The 17,089-nt window shown below is 36.4% G+C and overlaps 1 protein-coding gene across 13 annotated transcripts in view; it reads right to left on the bottom strand.

Moving 5' to 3' along the window:
* GTF2I (general transcription factor IIi) overlaps nt 1-17,089 on the bottom strand; it is a 118,397-nt gene that overhangs the window by 25,735 nt on the left and 75,573 nt on the right. For 12 of the 13 annotated variants that reach the window (XM_005877219.2, XM_005877226.2, XM_005877221.2 and 9 more), the window contains 5 exons: nt 11,181-11,291; nt 10,250-10,315; nt 7,258-7,441; nt 4,784-4,842; nt 350-421 (listed from right to left, as the gene is read on the bottom strand). In XM_005877219.2, the coding sequence (XP_005877281.2) occupies nt 350-421; nt 4,784-4,842; nt 7,258-7,441; nt 10,250-10,315; nt 11,181-11,291 (492 nt within the window). Of the gene's footprint in view, nt 1-349; nt 422-4,009; nt 4,069-4,783; nt 4,843-7,257; nt 7,442-10,249; nt 10,316-11,180; nt 11,292-17,089 lie in introns of all 13 variants that reach the window. The other variant, XM_005877220.2, reaches the window with a different exon arrangement.

Below are 17,089 nucleotides of genomic sequence, written 5' to 3'. Positions count from 1 at the left end.
CAATTGCAGGTATAAAGGGCTGCTGATCAAGGGTAACTTGTGGTGGACTTAATGTTTCCTGATTCTAAGACCATCTTAATAACATTAAGATCTTGTTATAAAAAACTTTTCTGTATCTTTTGAAAGAAATAAAAAAAGAAAACTATGACACAATAAAGAGTACCTGGGAGTTTGTTACACTATTCTCTCCCCTTTGGTACAGGTTTAGAACGTTTCATAATAAATATATATTTGAAAACAATAGAGAAAAACTAGAAGTGAGTCATATTTATTGTATTTACTTTGTTAAAGCAAAATTTGGGGAAATTATTCTATAATATACTTTAGTTGGGGGAAAAATTAGACTTACCAAATTTTTTGCAGAAAAGCTGATCTACCATCTTTCGTAATTTAGTAATTCTGGCATACCACTCTTCCTTTACTGTAAGAATAAAAAGTATACAAATTTCCTCAATTTGATGCCATTCATATAATTATGAAATAGGCAATATCATTTTGCTATTCTGACTAAAATTATCCATATGATTTCAGAATGTGTTTATTAAAACAGTACTAACACTGAATAAAAAGAGTAAGAGTAAAACAATTGACAAAATGGAAATTTATAATTTAAGATAATTTTACATAGGTAATAGGTGTTCTAAAGTGTCATAATTAAAGAAAATAATACAATTCAGTTTACTCAGAAATAGCTAGCAGATCTATGCAATGATAAATTTAGGCATTTAAGACTACTCGCAAGCATTCCACTACACAAACTCTAAGTGATGCAAATTGTATTTAAAAAAATTTTTTTTTAAAAATATGTTTTTATTGCCTGGCTGGCATGGCTCAGTGGTTGACCATCGACCTATGAACCAGGAGATCATGGTTCAATTCCCAATCAGAGCACATGCCTGGGTTGCAGGCTCGATCCCTGGCGGGCATGCAGGAGGCAGCCGATCGATGATTCTCTCTCATCATTGATGTTTCTATCTCTCTCTCCCTCTCTGAAAGATTTTTAGAGAGAGAGGAAGGGAGAGGGATAAAGAGATAGAAACACATATGAGAAATATCATTGATCAGCTACCCCCTTTACAGTCCCTACTGGGGATCGAGTCAGAAACCTGGGCATGTGCCCTGACCGGAAATCAAACTGGTGACCTCTTGGTTCACGGGTTGAAGTTCAACCACTGAACCACACTGGCTGGGCTTAAATTTTTATTTATTGATTTAAGAGACAGAGAGACAGACAAAGAGGGAGAAAGAGAGGAGAGAAATAGACATTGATTTGTTGTTCCACTTATTTATGCATTCATTGGTTGATTCTTGTATGTGCCCTGACTAGGGATCAAACCTTGGCGTATCTGGATGATGCTCTAACCAACTGCACTACCCGGCCAGGGCTCAAATTTTATTTTATATACCCACCCCAGTCTACTCTCTTGCAAAAGCAAGCAAGAGAACAAATCACGATTGTATTTCCTTCAAAACACAACTAACAAACAAGTGATAATCTGTTGCCTATATGCTTTAAGAAGTATATCTTTTTATGTCCTAGGTATAATGATGAGTGATTATTTAATTGGCTAATGTATACTTGGGTAATAAATTGTTCAATAGCCCTAGCTGGATTGACTCAGTGGATAGAGCATCAGCGTGTGGACTGAAGGGTCCCAGATTCCGGTTGGGGGCACATGCCTGGGTTACAGGCTCAATCCCCAGTAGGGGACATACAGGAGGCAGCCGATCAATGATTCTCTCTCATCATTGATGTTTCTATCTCTCCCTCTCCCTTCCTCTCTGAAATCAATAAAGAGATATATTTAAAAAAATGTATAACTCCAGGAAATGGAAGAAACTAATATTATAAAAATAAAAATTGTTCAATACTTTATCCCAGATAATGTTTGCATCTCAAAAGAACAGATATGGCCAAAACCGGTTTGGCTCAGTGGATGGAGCGTCGGCCTGCGGACTGGGGGGTCCCGGGTTCGACTCTCTCATCATTGATGTTTCTATCTCTCCCTCTCCCTTCCTCTCTGAAATCAATAAAGAGATATATTAAAAAAAAAAAATGTATAACTCCAGGAAATGGAAGAAACTAATATTAAAAAAATAAAAATTGTTCAATACTTTATCCCAGATAATGTTTGCATCTCAAAAGAACAGATATGCTTCTCTTAGTCTACCCAAAAATATGATGCTGATTTGTACTTATTTATAATGGGTTACTATGAAGAAAATGAGTTTATTGTTCTAGAGAGTATTGGAAATATTTTGACATTGTATATTTCTTTTTTTTAATTAATATACTAGTGGCCTGGTGCACAGATTCATGCACATTGAAAGGAAATTAATTAGAAGAAATATTTTAATATCATTGTTCACCCTTTCTCTATAATACAAGTGTCAGAGATGAAAGAAAATGGGTAAAATGTATATGAAAATAATATATAAATTGGTTAATAAAGAAACAATAACAACATCAAGTAAATTTTCCATCAGTTGGTTTTTCATCGGAGAAATTTAGTGATAGGCAAAATTGACATGTAACAGTCATTCCACCACAACTGTGTTCGATAACTGCATCCTCATTTATTTCATTTTCACTATGAAGGCAGTTCCTACCAGTACCGGTAGTACTTGTTGATGACTGTTCTTCAGACATATTCTGTTGACGCTGCCGGCTTCTTTTGGCTTCAGAGGTACGTTGTGCCAATAGTTGGTCTTCTGATACATTCTGTCAACATTGTCACTTCCTTTCAGCGTCATAAGTATGTTGTGCCAATAGTTGTTCTTTAGAGATATTTTGTCGACAACGCCGGCTTCTTTCGGCTTCAGAGGTACGTTGTGCCAATAGTTGGTCTTCAGACATATTCTGTTGAAGATGCCACTTTCTTTCAGCTTCAGAGGTACGTTGTTCCAATAGTTGGTCTTCAGACATATTCTGTTGACAATGTCACTTTCAGCATCAGAGATACGTTGTGCCAATAGTTGTTCTTCAGACATATTCTGTCGACGATGCCACTTTCTTTCTTTCACCGGCTTCTTTTGGCTTCAGAGGTATGCTGTGCCAATAGTTGTTCTTCAGACATACTCTGTCGATGATGCCACTTTCTTTCAGCTTCAGAATGTCAACAAAAACAACCAAATTCACGATCGACAATGACAGATCAAAACACGCATGTGATTGGCGCCAGCAAGAGCTTTATATGTATTGTGCATGTGTGAGTCAATGTTTATTTTTAAATTGTCAGTGCATGTCATATGTACCAGCTGGCCGGTCAGTCAGTTGGTCAGTCAGTCACTTAGCCTTTAAATATATAGACTAGAGGCCCAGTGCACAGATTCGTGAACACTGAAAGGAAATTTATTAGAAGGTGGCCGGTGGGGCGAGATGGGCTGGACATGTCCTGGAGCCATCCTCGCACAGTCCCTCCCCAGCAGCCGCACCTGGGGTGGCGCCAGGGCTCGAAGGGCGTCTGTGGAGTGAGCCGGGTCCCTCCAGCAGGTGGGGTTCCCAGCCTGGCCTGAGGGACTCAGGCCGAAACCCGCAGTCTGACATCCCCCAAGGGGTCCTGGCGTGCAAGAGGGCACTCTGCAAAGTTGCTGTCACTCAGCAGCTTCTGGGTTGAGCATCTGCCCCCTGGTGGTCAGTGCACGTCAAAACTATTGGTCAGAGTGTCTGCCCCCCTGGTGGTCACTGTGCATCATAGCAAACGGTCAGATGGTCGGACAGTCACTTGGGCTTTTATATATATATAGATTTTCATTGATTTCAGAGAGGAAAAGAGAGGGAGAGAGCGATAGAAACATCAATGATGAGAGAGAATCATTGATTGGCTGTCTCCTGCACGCACCCTACTGGGGATCAAGCCTGCAACTTGGGCATGTGCCCCTGAGTGGAACTGAAGGTGGGACCCGGACCCCTCAGTCTGCAAGCTGCCGCTCTACCCACTGAGCCAAACCAGCTACGGCACACTGTATATTTCTTATACATAAGGTTCTGATATGACTGGAGACCTACCTCCTGAAGCTGGTTTATCAAGCTGTAAGTCCTCACGTGTTGAATTCAGAAGTTCATGTCTACAAGGTAAGAAACAGTATTAAATATTCAAAAGGTACTATTAATCAAAGTAGTAACTACTAGTACTTATTTAATGGTGGGGCGAGATGGGCTGGACATGTCCTGGAGCCATCTTCCCGCGGTCCCGCCCCAGCAGCCACACCTGGGGCGGCGCCAGGGCTCGAAGGGCATCTGTGGAGTGAGCTGGGTCCCTTCAGCAGGTGGGGTTCCTCAGCCTGGCCTGAGGGACTCAAGCTGAAACCGGCAGTCTGACATCCCCCAAGGGGTCTTGGCATGCAAGAGGGCACTCTGCAAAGTTGCTGTCGCTCGGCAGCTTCGGGGTTGAGCATCTGCCCCATGGTGGTCAGTGCGCGTCATAACTACTGGTTGGAGTGTCTGCCCCCTGGTGGTCACTGTGCATCATAGCAAACGGTCGGATGGTTGGACAGTCACTTAGGCTTTTATATATATAGATTTTCATTGATTTCAGAGAGGAAAGGAGAGGGAGAGAGCGATAGAAACATCAATGATGAGAGAGAATCATTGATTGGCTGTCTCCTGCACGCACCCTACTGGGGATCAAGCCCGCAACCTGGGCATGTGCCCCTGAGTGGAACTGAAGGTGGGACCCTGACCCCTCAGTCTGCAAACTTCTGCTCTACCCACTGAGCCAAACCAGCTACGGCACATTGTATATTTCTTATACATAAGGTTCTGATATGACTGGAGACCTACCTCCTGAAGCTGGTTTATCAAGCTGTAAGTCTTCACGTGTTGAATTCAGAAGTTCATGTCTGCAAGGTAAGAAACAGTACTAAATATTCACACGGTAATATTAATCAAAGTAGTAACTACTAGTACTTATTTAACATTCAGTCATTAAGACCAGTTTCTAAAGAAAAAGACAATCTGGACTCCCGAGTAAAATTAGATTCTAATTTCTTGAGATTTCCTCAGAGTAATAAAACTCAATGGTAATTACACATTATTTAATAAGATGCTTCATAGAGCCTGCGTCCTGACAGAAAAAGAGTTAACTTTGCAAGCCAAAGGCATTTTATAAAAGCATAACACCAAAGAAAGCAAACTACAAACATTTTACATGAGCACCTTTAATTTTACATTTCATTCAAGACTACCTTACTTCAACATATCTATAAATTAATGATAAAAATCCTAAATATATTTCAATACTAACGTTTGTAGGACAATATACTTGCTTTTAAAGTTTTTCCTAATACACAAATGGCCCATAAAACATAATCTCAAGATCACATAATTTTCACAATCTAACTTCCATATCACTCTATTTTATTGTAATGGCCTAAAGTAATTGGGAGTGTGTGTGTGGGAAGGAGGGGGAGAGGGGAGGAAGCAGCAAAGATAAGCATAACCATGTCTATATTAACAATAATTCCAGAAATGATAGAATCTAATACAGGATTAGGTCAATGATATACACAATATTTGATCAATAGTGAGCTGTGAAATAAAACATTTGCTAAACTCTATAGAATTACCCTTCTAAATAAACAAAATAGTTTTTGCTTATCAAGACTAACCACATTATCCTTTGGGAAAAGAAAGGCTTTAAAGTCCTTTCCAAATGTGGAAGATGGTTTCCCATAAATGAGTATATTGAAAGGCCTTGAAACAGGATGTGCAAAGCATAAAGGAACTTGTGATAAGCTTGCATAAACATTTAAACATCCAAACAGGGTTTTACATGCTTTAAGATTAGCAAACATAAGCAAAACCTGTTAAAATAAGTTATACATTTATTTTGTTATTAAAAATAAACTTCAAATAAGTTAAAAAACAATTTAATAAAATGACAATACAAAAGAGTTCTTAAAACAATAAACTTATTAATACATCAATATGTAGGGGGGGAGGTTGATTCTTGTTTATGGCTCTTGGCTAGTGTCAGGATTTTAGAACAAGCCATTTTGTTTACCATTCGATTTCATAAGAGACTACTAAATCTTTTTTTAAAAATATATTTTTATGGATTTCAGAGAGGAAGGGAGAGGAAGAGATAGACAGAAACATCAATGATGAGAGGGAATCACTGACTGGCTGCCTCCTGCACGTTGGACTGAGCCTGTAACTCAGGCATGTGCCCTTGACCGGAATCGAACCTGGGACCCTTCCGTCTGCAAGCTGACACTCTATCCACTAAGCCAAACTGGCTAGGGCGAGACTACTAAATCTTTAAATCACAATATATTGGGGGGAAATAAACTGTTAGCAACAAGTTCCTCCTTGTGGATGACCTGGTTTTACTCCCTAGAACCAAATGATTTTTTTTCCCTATCCTTAGTTAGAGCACTGAAATTTTATGAGGGGGCGAGACTACTAAATCTTTAAATCACAATATATTGGGGGGAAATAAACTGTTAGCAACAAGTTCCTCCTTGTGGATGACCTGGTTTTACTCCCTAGAACCAAATGATTTTTTTCCCTATCCTTAGAGCACTGAAATTTTATGAGGTGACTCATTTTTGATACGTCTCTTTCTGTTCTAAGTCAGATGTTACTAGATGAGGACTACCAACCCTCTAGCCCTGTCATTGAAAATTTTTGTTTAGCAATTACATTTTATCATTTCCAAGCTATTCTCTAATTGTTAGCAATTACATTTTATCATTTCCAAACTATTCTCCAATTGTTCTCCTTTACAAACATATCTAGTACTCGTTTCATGGGTATAATAGGAAATTAACATTGCAAAAATATGTTGATAAATGCCCTCTTAGTTTTTAAACTTTTATTGTACTCTTCATAGAATATAAGAGAGTAGAAAATACAAAAATGGGTGATCTGGCTGCCATTTTTAAATGGAAGCATTTACACTTCCAATTCAATAGCTGCACTAATTTTTTTCAATTCTCACCTGAGGATATTTATTGATTTGAGAGAGAGAGAGAGCTAAAAAAACAAGACATTAATACTTTGTTACTACTTTCTTTAGCATACTTAGCAGAAACCTGGAAAAGAAAATTATATTTGTATGCAATCATATATGAGCAGGTGTTTATGTTCTGAAAGCCAACTCTGACATGACTGACAGACACACTGACAAGTGGAAAATAAAATAATATATATAATAATTAAAACTTAATTTAAATATAGCCTAGTGGTTAATAGTTGTCAACAATATTAAAAAATGCACTAATCATGAACAAAGAAGAGTGCAAGAGTCTTACTTCTTAATCACAAAACGAATTCTTTCCTTTGCAAGTAATATCCTTTCCAGGCGAGGAATTCCATAAGTGGATGGCCTTCTGAAAGGAATTCCTTCCGGAAGTCCTTCTACATAAAGGTCTTCAACATGTGACTGGAAAAGAGGGTATGGGATCGTCACAGGACCTTTGGCTTTTATAGCTTGAGCTTTAAGGATGAAAAGAGAAAGAGAAAAATCATTAAATGACAAGGATTAAGCACAAAATAGTTGAATATGTATTGCTCTATAACTTATATAATTAATTTTTACTTTCGTTTATTATAATTGAATCAATAAAACAGTACAAAAGAACTAAAAAGAAAAGAACACCAAAGATGCCAATGGTCTATTTAACCAAATCTGCAATGAACTAATGTATATTTTGAAGTAATGCAGACCTAGCTAGACTTTCTCTTGAAATCTGAACATAAATGAACCCAGAAAAACAAATCAGTTGATAACAGCTAACACATACAATATGCAATGAGAGCAGTATTTTTAAACATTTAAAACATTAGTGTAAAAGGACTTTCTTTTAAAAAACTGAAGCAGAAGATTTACCTAAAAATTCTGCTAGATTTATTTATCCAAGAAGAAAATAATGCAACAGCTGCAAAAAAGTGGAAAGCATGGGGAGTGTTAAGAATTAAATATACTCAATATTGTAATATCTTTATATGGTGATAGTTACTAGACTTATGATGATGATCACTTTGAAAGATATAAATGTCAAATCATTATGTTGTACACCTGAAACTAATAATGATGTATGTCAACTATACTTTAAGAAAAGAATAAACTATAATGAGTAGACATTGATTTTATTAAACAAACTCTGAAGGGTCAGTTTTTCTGAACAACAGGAGACATTTAAATATCACTGAGTATTAAATGTTTTTATTTGTTATAGTGGAAATGAGATTAAGACAATGGCTTCCTCTCACCCAACTCCCCATTTGAAATGACAAGGATTAAACACAAAATCCTTCTGAGAGGTGAAATGACATGACGCTAGGATACCGGGGTTTTAAAATATTCTTACATCAAAAAGAGATGGGACAGAAAAGAACAAGAAAGAAAATACTGTAAAATGTTAAAGGTTGTTGATCTTGAGTAATGGATACTTAGAGGGTCTTTGATTCTTTACTTTCGTTTTTGTTTGGAAATTTTCATGATAAAAAGGTATTAAGAATATCAATTATGTTCATCTATAACACAGGCACATTTACACTTAGTACTGAAATTTTCACAGGTAAGCCTTTTGTCACTAACTAAAGCAATGCCATATTTTCTATGACTACAGACACATATCAGACACATTCCATTATTCTTTCCAAGACTTCTATACATTTTAATCCACACAGCACAGTTACCTAAAATGCTAAGTACGCTAAAAGAACAGCAGAGGTGCTAATGACACTGCCAACAAGGTCCCAAAGCTAAAGTGACTCCTATGGATTCCCTTCAACCTCTCCTCCCTCAGGAGTTGCCATCCGAACAGCCCCACTTTATTTTGCTGGTACTTTACGTAAAAGTCTATTTGCTAAACATTAATATTTGTACTATAGTTTCGAGTATACCATATTACACATTAACAATGAGATAGATTTAACATCCTTTGTTGATATACATCTGAAAATCATGTCACATATAACAATGAAAATAGCTTCCCCTAAGGCAGTGGTTCTCAACCTTCCTAATGCCGCGACCCTTTAATACAGTTCCTCATGTTGTGGTGACCCCCAACCATAAAATTATTTTCGTTGCTACTTCATAACTGTAATTTTGCTACTGTTATGAATCGTAATGTAAATATCTGATATGCTATATGTGTTTTTCGATGGTCGCAACCCACAGGTTGAGAACTGCTGCCCTAAGGCAATCCCCATGTTGTGGTGCTTCTGGTGTAGAATATATTATCCGTTGTTGCTTTCAAGTGGACCAATTAAAATCACTGGCAAAGGCTCTGACTATTGAAAAATGGGATAACTACTAAAAAAAACTTTTAAAAATGACTGAAAATATTAAGGAAAAGGTATTTAATTTATTATTAAATTTACTCTAAATCTTCATTGATGGTTAAGTAATCATCTGTGATAAAGAGAGAAATGTTCACTTTAAGTTTATTAAAGTACATAATGCCATTGTGACTTATCATTTAAAAACTTCTCTTAGAAAAATTCAGTGATACAGGAGAGCACCACAGAAATGAGATTGTCAAGTTAAAATTCAGAACATTATACAATTTCACAACTGACTGCAAAGAATCCTCCAAATGACAACAACAAAAAACCCCCAGCAAAACATGATCTTTTAAAATACTAGTAATTGTTGCACCCAGCCGGTGTTGCTCAGTGGTTGAGTATCAACCTATGAACCAGGAGGTCACAGTTTGATTCCTGGTCAGGGCACATGCCTGGGTTGCGGGCTTGATCCCCAGTTGGGTTGTGGAGGAGGCAGTCAATCAATGATTCTCTCTCATCATGGATGTTTCTCCCTCTCCCTCTCCCTTCCTCTCTGAAAAAAATAAAAATATATTTTAAAAAACAAAATAAAATAATTGTTAAGATAGACTATTATTTAAGAAAACCATCTTCCATTAAATCTCCAAGAATCAGGACTTTGCAACAAATACAGGGTAAGGCAAAAGTAGGTTTACAGTTATTCGTATAGAAAATAACACAATACTTAATAAATAATACAAGAATAAACTGTTTCACATACTCACAAATGTAAGTCTACTTTTGCCCTACCCTGTATATAAATAACCCCCCAAATATACATGCTGAAAGTTTAAACAAAGATTCAAATATTTGGACAGATACTAGCCAACGAACGATCTTTCCAGGGACAGATATATAAGGCACAATTCACTAATAGAGCTGGACTTGCTTACTCACGTTAGAGGAACAGTAACTCCATTGTTAAAAAGCTTATAAACAAAATATTACAAGAATTTTTGAGTTTAGACTTACCATATTTTCTTTCAAACAACTCTTCGACTTGTTTACGTAGATCAGTAATTCGAGCATTCCATTTCTCTGAAAATTGAAAGTTAAATCTCAATAATAAATCCCTGTTTGGGGGCACTAATAAGTTCTTAAGATAACCCAACATCTAATGATGTTTTCTACATAATATATCCTAATTTTTAATAATCCATCTTCATCTATATAATTTTACTGCTTTCCTAAGAACTTTTCCAATCTGGTAGTTCTTAGAATTGGTTCAATAGGAGATTATAGGGAAGGTTTTAAACATTTCATACCAAGTACATCTTTTTAGCCTAATATTTCTGAAAAGTAGAAGAGCAGAAAAGACCAATATAATACAATACTACAAAATGGAGGCCAAAAAAGGGGAGGTCTCCAAGGTCATTCAGGAAACTCTAAGTAGTATGGAAATGAGACTTTATGACAAGTTAAAATATTAACATGTTATCTTAAAAATGTACATAAGCTAAATGTTTTATCTATTCAAAATAGAGATCACAGCACAATTCACCACTAATATTTTATTTAGTCCCTTCAAAAGGCTACATACATCATCCATTGGAGTTTGGTTATATTAGCTGCTGGCAGTTACACAGAATAAGAAAAATGAAGATATTAAAATATATCTTAAAGAAGGTTTTAAAGCTAAAAAAATAATTGAATTACTAACTCATTAATACTGATTTAAAGTCTACTTATAACATCAGAAGATACAATGTCTCATGCTTTGGTAAACCCAAACTATGTTTAAACAATGTTAAGTTACTTCAAACTGCCTGTAGTTTTCCTCAGATTAGATTACAAGACAGTAATACATTTTAAAGCATGCCCCGAAAGAATGCTATAACTTTTATCACTAACAGAAAGAGTTCAGAATCAAAGAAAATAGGCCTGTATTTAACCAAGAACTTACCAAAGTTGAACTCCCTCACTTTTCGTTTTCCGGCGTTGGCAGGTTCGGCGGCTGGCGGCTGGGGTGGCTCATTGCTCTTTGGTCTCTTGGTCGGTGGAGAATAATCATCATCTTGAAAAAGAAAACTGTCATCACTGGAGGAACAGACTAAATGATTGACAGCCACCACCTATTAAATCCTCAACAATCGAAAGATATGAGGGGACATTAAATATTTTAGTGTTGTCATTTTCATCATATTTTTCCCAGTTACATTTGAAGTTTTCCTACTCTTTTGAGATGTGCTCAAGTGAATATATCTCATTTTCCCTGTTGTCTTCATTTTTTTACTTTGCTTCATTTGAATTGTCATTATAAACTTCCCCTTTTCCTCTCATAACTGCTCTGAGATAGCTGCTAGAATTATATTCAATTTATCTGTCAAGAAAAAGGATTTTAATGGAGACAGCTAGCTGGGGAGAGAAAATACAGCTTGAGCGGAAAATATTTAAACTTATATATAAAATTCAAGCATACATAAACAAGGGAGGTTGAGTAACTATATATCAAACAACTTACACACAAAATGTATAGAATTAAAGAAATAGGACTACATTATTTGTGAAACAGGTAATATTGATTTGGTCAATATAAAACCTATGTAGAAATGAGCAATCAGATATTTAAGCACAGAATACAGACTTTTCAAGACATTTGTAGTAAGAGTTCACACTAATTTCCTCATGGATATGTCTGTAACTCAACACTGCTATGATACCTTAATATAGCTAAAGCTAGAATTAAGGACATTTGGCTCAAATAAGAAGAGTTATCACTGCCATCTACAGTCTCTGAAAATGTCAAGTGGCACACTACTAAGATTTCTGCTTAAACACCATGTATAAATTATTGAAAATATAATTTAAGACATCTGTACTTAAAAATAAATGACAGAGAAGAACATAATTACTGTGTTAGACACTAGCAATAACAAAAAGATACCATTAAAATACAAACTACCCTTTTAGATCAGTAAAACTTTCATTCTCATTTTATAGGTAAAGAAATAGGCTCAGAATGTTATGTGACTTAACCATGTCACATCATTAGATAGTGTACCTGAGATTAGATTATGAGCAAAACTTTTCTTCCTAAACTAACAGGTAAACTATCAAACAGATAACATGAAATCCAAAATCAGCCTAATATACAATGTTGCCTGAGAGAGCAATAGATACTAATCAAGGAAAAAATCTGACTAATGCCTAAAATACTTGTATCTCATTGCTATCATTGCATCAGAGTAACCGACATTGTTGCCCTGGAGCCCTGACTTTGGGTTCTTCCTATAATGCCAACAGATATTCTGGGAACCTGTAATTATTTACTGACTATTCTAACCAACAGAAGAAAAAGGTACCAAAGTCACCAATACCAGATAAGGTGTTATTATGACTCATCTATGTGCTAGGAAAGACAAAGATGCCAATTTCAGGAAAACATCATATAGACAACTTATGACACTATAAAAATTTTCATGTGTTGCCCAGCCGGCGTGGCTCAGTGGTTGAGTGCCAACCTATGAACCAGGAGCTCACAGTTTGATTCCTGGTCAGGGCACATGCCTGGGTTGTGGGCTTGCTCCCCAGCAGGGGACATGTAGGAGGCAGCCAATCAATGATTCTCTCACATCACTGATGTTTCTATTTCTTCCTCCCCCTTCCTCTCTGAAATCAATAAAAAATATTTTAAAAAATTGTTTTTTATGTGTTGAATACCACTGTAGAAATGCATGCTCAAATTTAGAAGGAAAAAAAAAACCATCTATGGTAGAAAACTATTTAAAAAGGACAAACTGTCCTAGCTGGTTTGGCTCAGTGGATAGAGCGTCAGACTGTGGACTGAAGGGTCCCAGGTTAGATTCCGGTCAGGGGCACATGCCCGGATTGCGGGCTTGATCCCTAGTTGGGGGCATGTAGGAGGCAGTCAGTCAATGATTTTTTCTCATCATTGATGTTTCTATCTCTCTCTCTCCCTTCTCCCTTCCTCTCTGAAATCAATAAAAATCTTTTTTTTTTTAAATAAAAATAAAAATGACAAATAGTAAAATAAAACTTTTTTCTGTCACTTGGGCTTATAATTATTAAATTACTACAAGAATTAAAAGTGGTCAAAAGATCTATAATAGATTATTAAGTAATTAGATTCAAACCCTAAATAGAAACATTTGAGAAAACATTAGGTATCTTTAAAACATTTGGCCTTCGCCTGGCTGGCGTGGCTCAGTGGTTGAGCGTCAGCCTATGAACCAGAGGTCACGGTTCAATTCCAGGTCAGGGTACATGCCCAGGTTGTGGGCCCGATCCCAGTGTGGGGCATGCAGGAGGCAGCCGATCAATGATCCTCTCTCATCATTGATGTTTCTATCTTTCTTTCCCTCCCTCTTCCTTCCCCTTTGAAATCAATAAAAACATTTATAAATAAATAAATAAACAAGCAAATAAATAAAACATTTGGCCTTCAATTCTGAAAACATGATGAGAAAAATAAACCCTTTTCCATTGTCCAGATTTTTAGAGGCTTAAGAGTATTTATATGCTAGTTTCCAAAGATAAAATGAAATATACATTTCACCTACGAATATTATCAAAGTATTTTAAACATTCAATATCAATATTTCTGCCCAAACATTAAGCAATGATATTTAAAACAAAAGTATTTTCCCTATAGGATAATGTCATCTAAAATATCTATAAATCATCACTTAAACAGGTTGTTAACTGAATTACATAAAATGAAAGCTGAAAGCGTATAAAATAAAAATATAGCTGTAGGATGGTAATAAAGAATTGCAGTTATTAATCTCAATTATAATCTAAACTGTTTAAAATTGAGGCCAAGATGAAAGGCCAAGAGTGCTTTTCTTTAGTGTCAATACCTCACTTCTTCAGTCTATTTTACAAGAGAAAGAATTTAAAATTATAAATATATTTACAAAAGTAACCTCAGTGATCATAAACAGGAAAAAGGCAAACCTGGAAGAGTATTTAACAAGACAACACAAGATTTACAATCTTTAATCAATATTATAAAATATGAAAAAGTGATAAGTAATGAAGTTCAATCTACTAAATGGGAACAAATACAAAGAGATGAATTTAATTATTCGTGCTGATAAAATATCACACCACACATCATATGAAACATGGAATTAAGTCATAATAGCAATGAACTTAGCCACACCTTCCATTTTTTTCTCCACTTTCTGCTAAAAAACAACTATAATTGGTGTTGAGAAAGGAGAAAATGTGTTTATTGACCTCAAAATCAAAATCATTTCTCTGTATCAGAGAATATCAAATACAGCTCCAAGAGTTACTTCTAATAATTGGGTCCAGCAATAGTACTGTTTTCTAAATGAGTGGTGTTTTAACATTATGAACCACTTTTGTGTAAAATGACACTATTTCAGGATGCTTCAAAATTTAGCCCAAACTATTTATAGCATCAAAATTAAAAGCTTATAAAACAAGTTTCAAAATACTTAAATATGCAAAAGCTGTTATTCAGGACTATATAACAGTTATTCTACCATAACACAAGTGACTTCACACCTCAAAAAATGGCAGCAACAATTCCTAATTCAACATTTGTATTTAGAAATAAATCTGTTTTTCTTTTAGCATCGTATTTACAAATACACTTATCAATTAAACAGACTTCGGAGCTAAAATTTATTACTGCAATCTTATTGGTGAGTGCATTAATAGAATATAAAACATTTTCTGATACTCTAGTTTTCAATATAATCAAGTTGGTAATGTTTTATCAGATAATCTGACACTTATTCCAAGTAAACAAAAAAAATAAATTAAAATCAACCAGACACTGCATTTCCTTTAAAATTACTCAAAGCTATTAGTTTCCCTACACATTTCAAATTAATCCAGGTCATAACTCCTCTAAACACAAAATCTTCAAATGGGCCCGTGAGGCTTGGCTGGTTGAGTGTCATCCCATACACTGAGAAGTCACCGGTTTGGGTTGATTCTCGGTCAGGGCACATGCCCGAGTTGTGGGTTTGAGCCCCAGTAGGAGGTGTGCAGGAGGCACCAGATGGATGTTTCTCTCTCTCTCCCCCCATCTCCCTCCTTTTTCTCTAAGTTCAATAAAAAATATATTTTTAAAAAACCTTCAAATGCTAACCTACTCCACTACAGATTCTATGAATGTCCAGTTACATTTATAAGATACGTACAATAATTAAACAATGACAAACAGCAAAGCTTATGGGCTCTATCTTTAGAACATACCCAGAATTCAACTCCTTATGTCCACTGCCCGGCCTCCTCTAAAGCACCATGTTATCTGCCCTAGACAATTGGAGTAGCCTTGCAAGCTGGATTTCTTGCTGCCATTATGCTCTCCCCTCAGACTTTTGCAAGATAGCAGCCTTGCTTCTCCAAGGTAAAGGACAGAACCTGTTGCTCCTTTGTTTAAAACTCTGCAATGGTCCTTGCCTACCTTGATCACTCCTAAATCTCTGCCACCTAGTACCTCCCAAGTACATACAAATTGCTGGCTATTTGCATAATGATTAAATGAACACTTGATCTCTAGCTGGTTTGGCTCAGTGGATAGGGTGGTGGCCTGCGAACTGAAGGGTCCCAAGTTCGATTCAGGTCAAGGGCACATGCCCAGGTTGCAGGCTCAATTCCCAGTAGGGGGTGTGCAGGAGGCAGCCAATCAATGATTCTCTCTCGTCATTGATGTTTCTATCTCTCTCTCCCTCTCCCTTCCTCTCTGAAATCAATAAAAATATTAAAAAATAAATAAATAAATGAACATTTGAATAGTATAATTTTTAATTATATGCAAGAGCCAAATATTTACCAAGGTCTTAACATGAATTTCACACAAAAGGATACCACCAGAAGATGACAGGTAAACAACCACTGAAACTCTAAAACAGAAATTATCTAAACTGCAATCCATGTACCATATATGGTAATGTGAACCAACTATATGCAATATTTTGTTGAAATATTTATGTATATTTTTCAATGTATATAAAAAAGAAGTACAATTTAAAATTTCAAAGACAGTTTCACTTTGGAAGATGCAAAATTAATTTTTAAATGAATCCATTTAAAATCCATTGAAAGAAAAAACTTCAAGTAATGAACAGGATAAGGTTTGGCCACAGCAGAATGAACATATGTGAATGACTCAGGTTTGGGAAACAATGCCCTAAGACCGTGGTCGGCAAACTGCGGCTCGAGAGCCACATGCGGCTCTTTGGCCCCTTGAGTGTGGCTCTTCCACAAAATACCACGTGCAGGTGCGCGTACAGTGCGATTGAAACTTCGTGGCCCATGCATAGAAGTCGGTTTTCGGCCTGGGCGAGTTTATTTTGAAGAAGTACTGTTGATCTTTGGCTCTGTTGACTAACAAGTTTGCCGACCACTGCCCTAAGAGAACTGCATGATTCAAAAACCTCTTTGAAAGCAAAAGACTTCCCATTACTAGCTTGCCCAAAATAGCTAGAACTCAAACAAGTGTGAGGTAAGGTTTTCTCTGCATGCATCAAAAATTTGACAGCAACTTGAATTTACCCTAATATATAGTCATGATGTTTATGAAATGAAGGCTTGCACAGTGGTATTATTCCAAGGGCTCTTTCTCAAACCTAAGTTGCACAAGCTATAAATGTGTACCACTACTTTAAGTACAAGTGGACCACTACAAATGGAAGAGCACACCACCGGCAATGGGTAAGGAATATCATCCTGCAGAGATAATGCATCTGCTCAATGCCATAACTCCACATGATCCTATATAATAGAGGTAATATGCAAATTGACCCTCACATCGTAATACTGTCACAAGATGGTGGCGGGCCCAGCAGGGGTGGGGCGGGCAGCAGCTCT

This window comes from Myotis brandtii, unplaced genomic scaffold, assembly GCF_000412655.1.
Source record: "Myotis brandtii unplaced genomic scaffold, ASM41265v1 scaffold510, whole genome shotgun sequence".
NCBI classification, from domain to species: Eukaryota; Metazoa; Chordata; class Mammalia; order Chiroptera; family Vespertilionidae; genus Myotis; species Myotis brandtii.
This window is presented reverse-complemented; position numbering and strand designations above follow the sequence as displayed.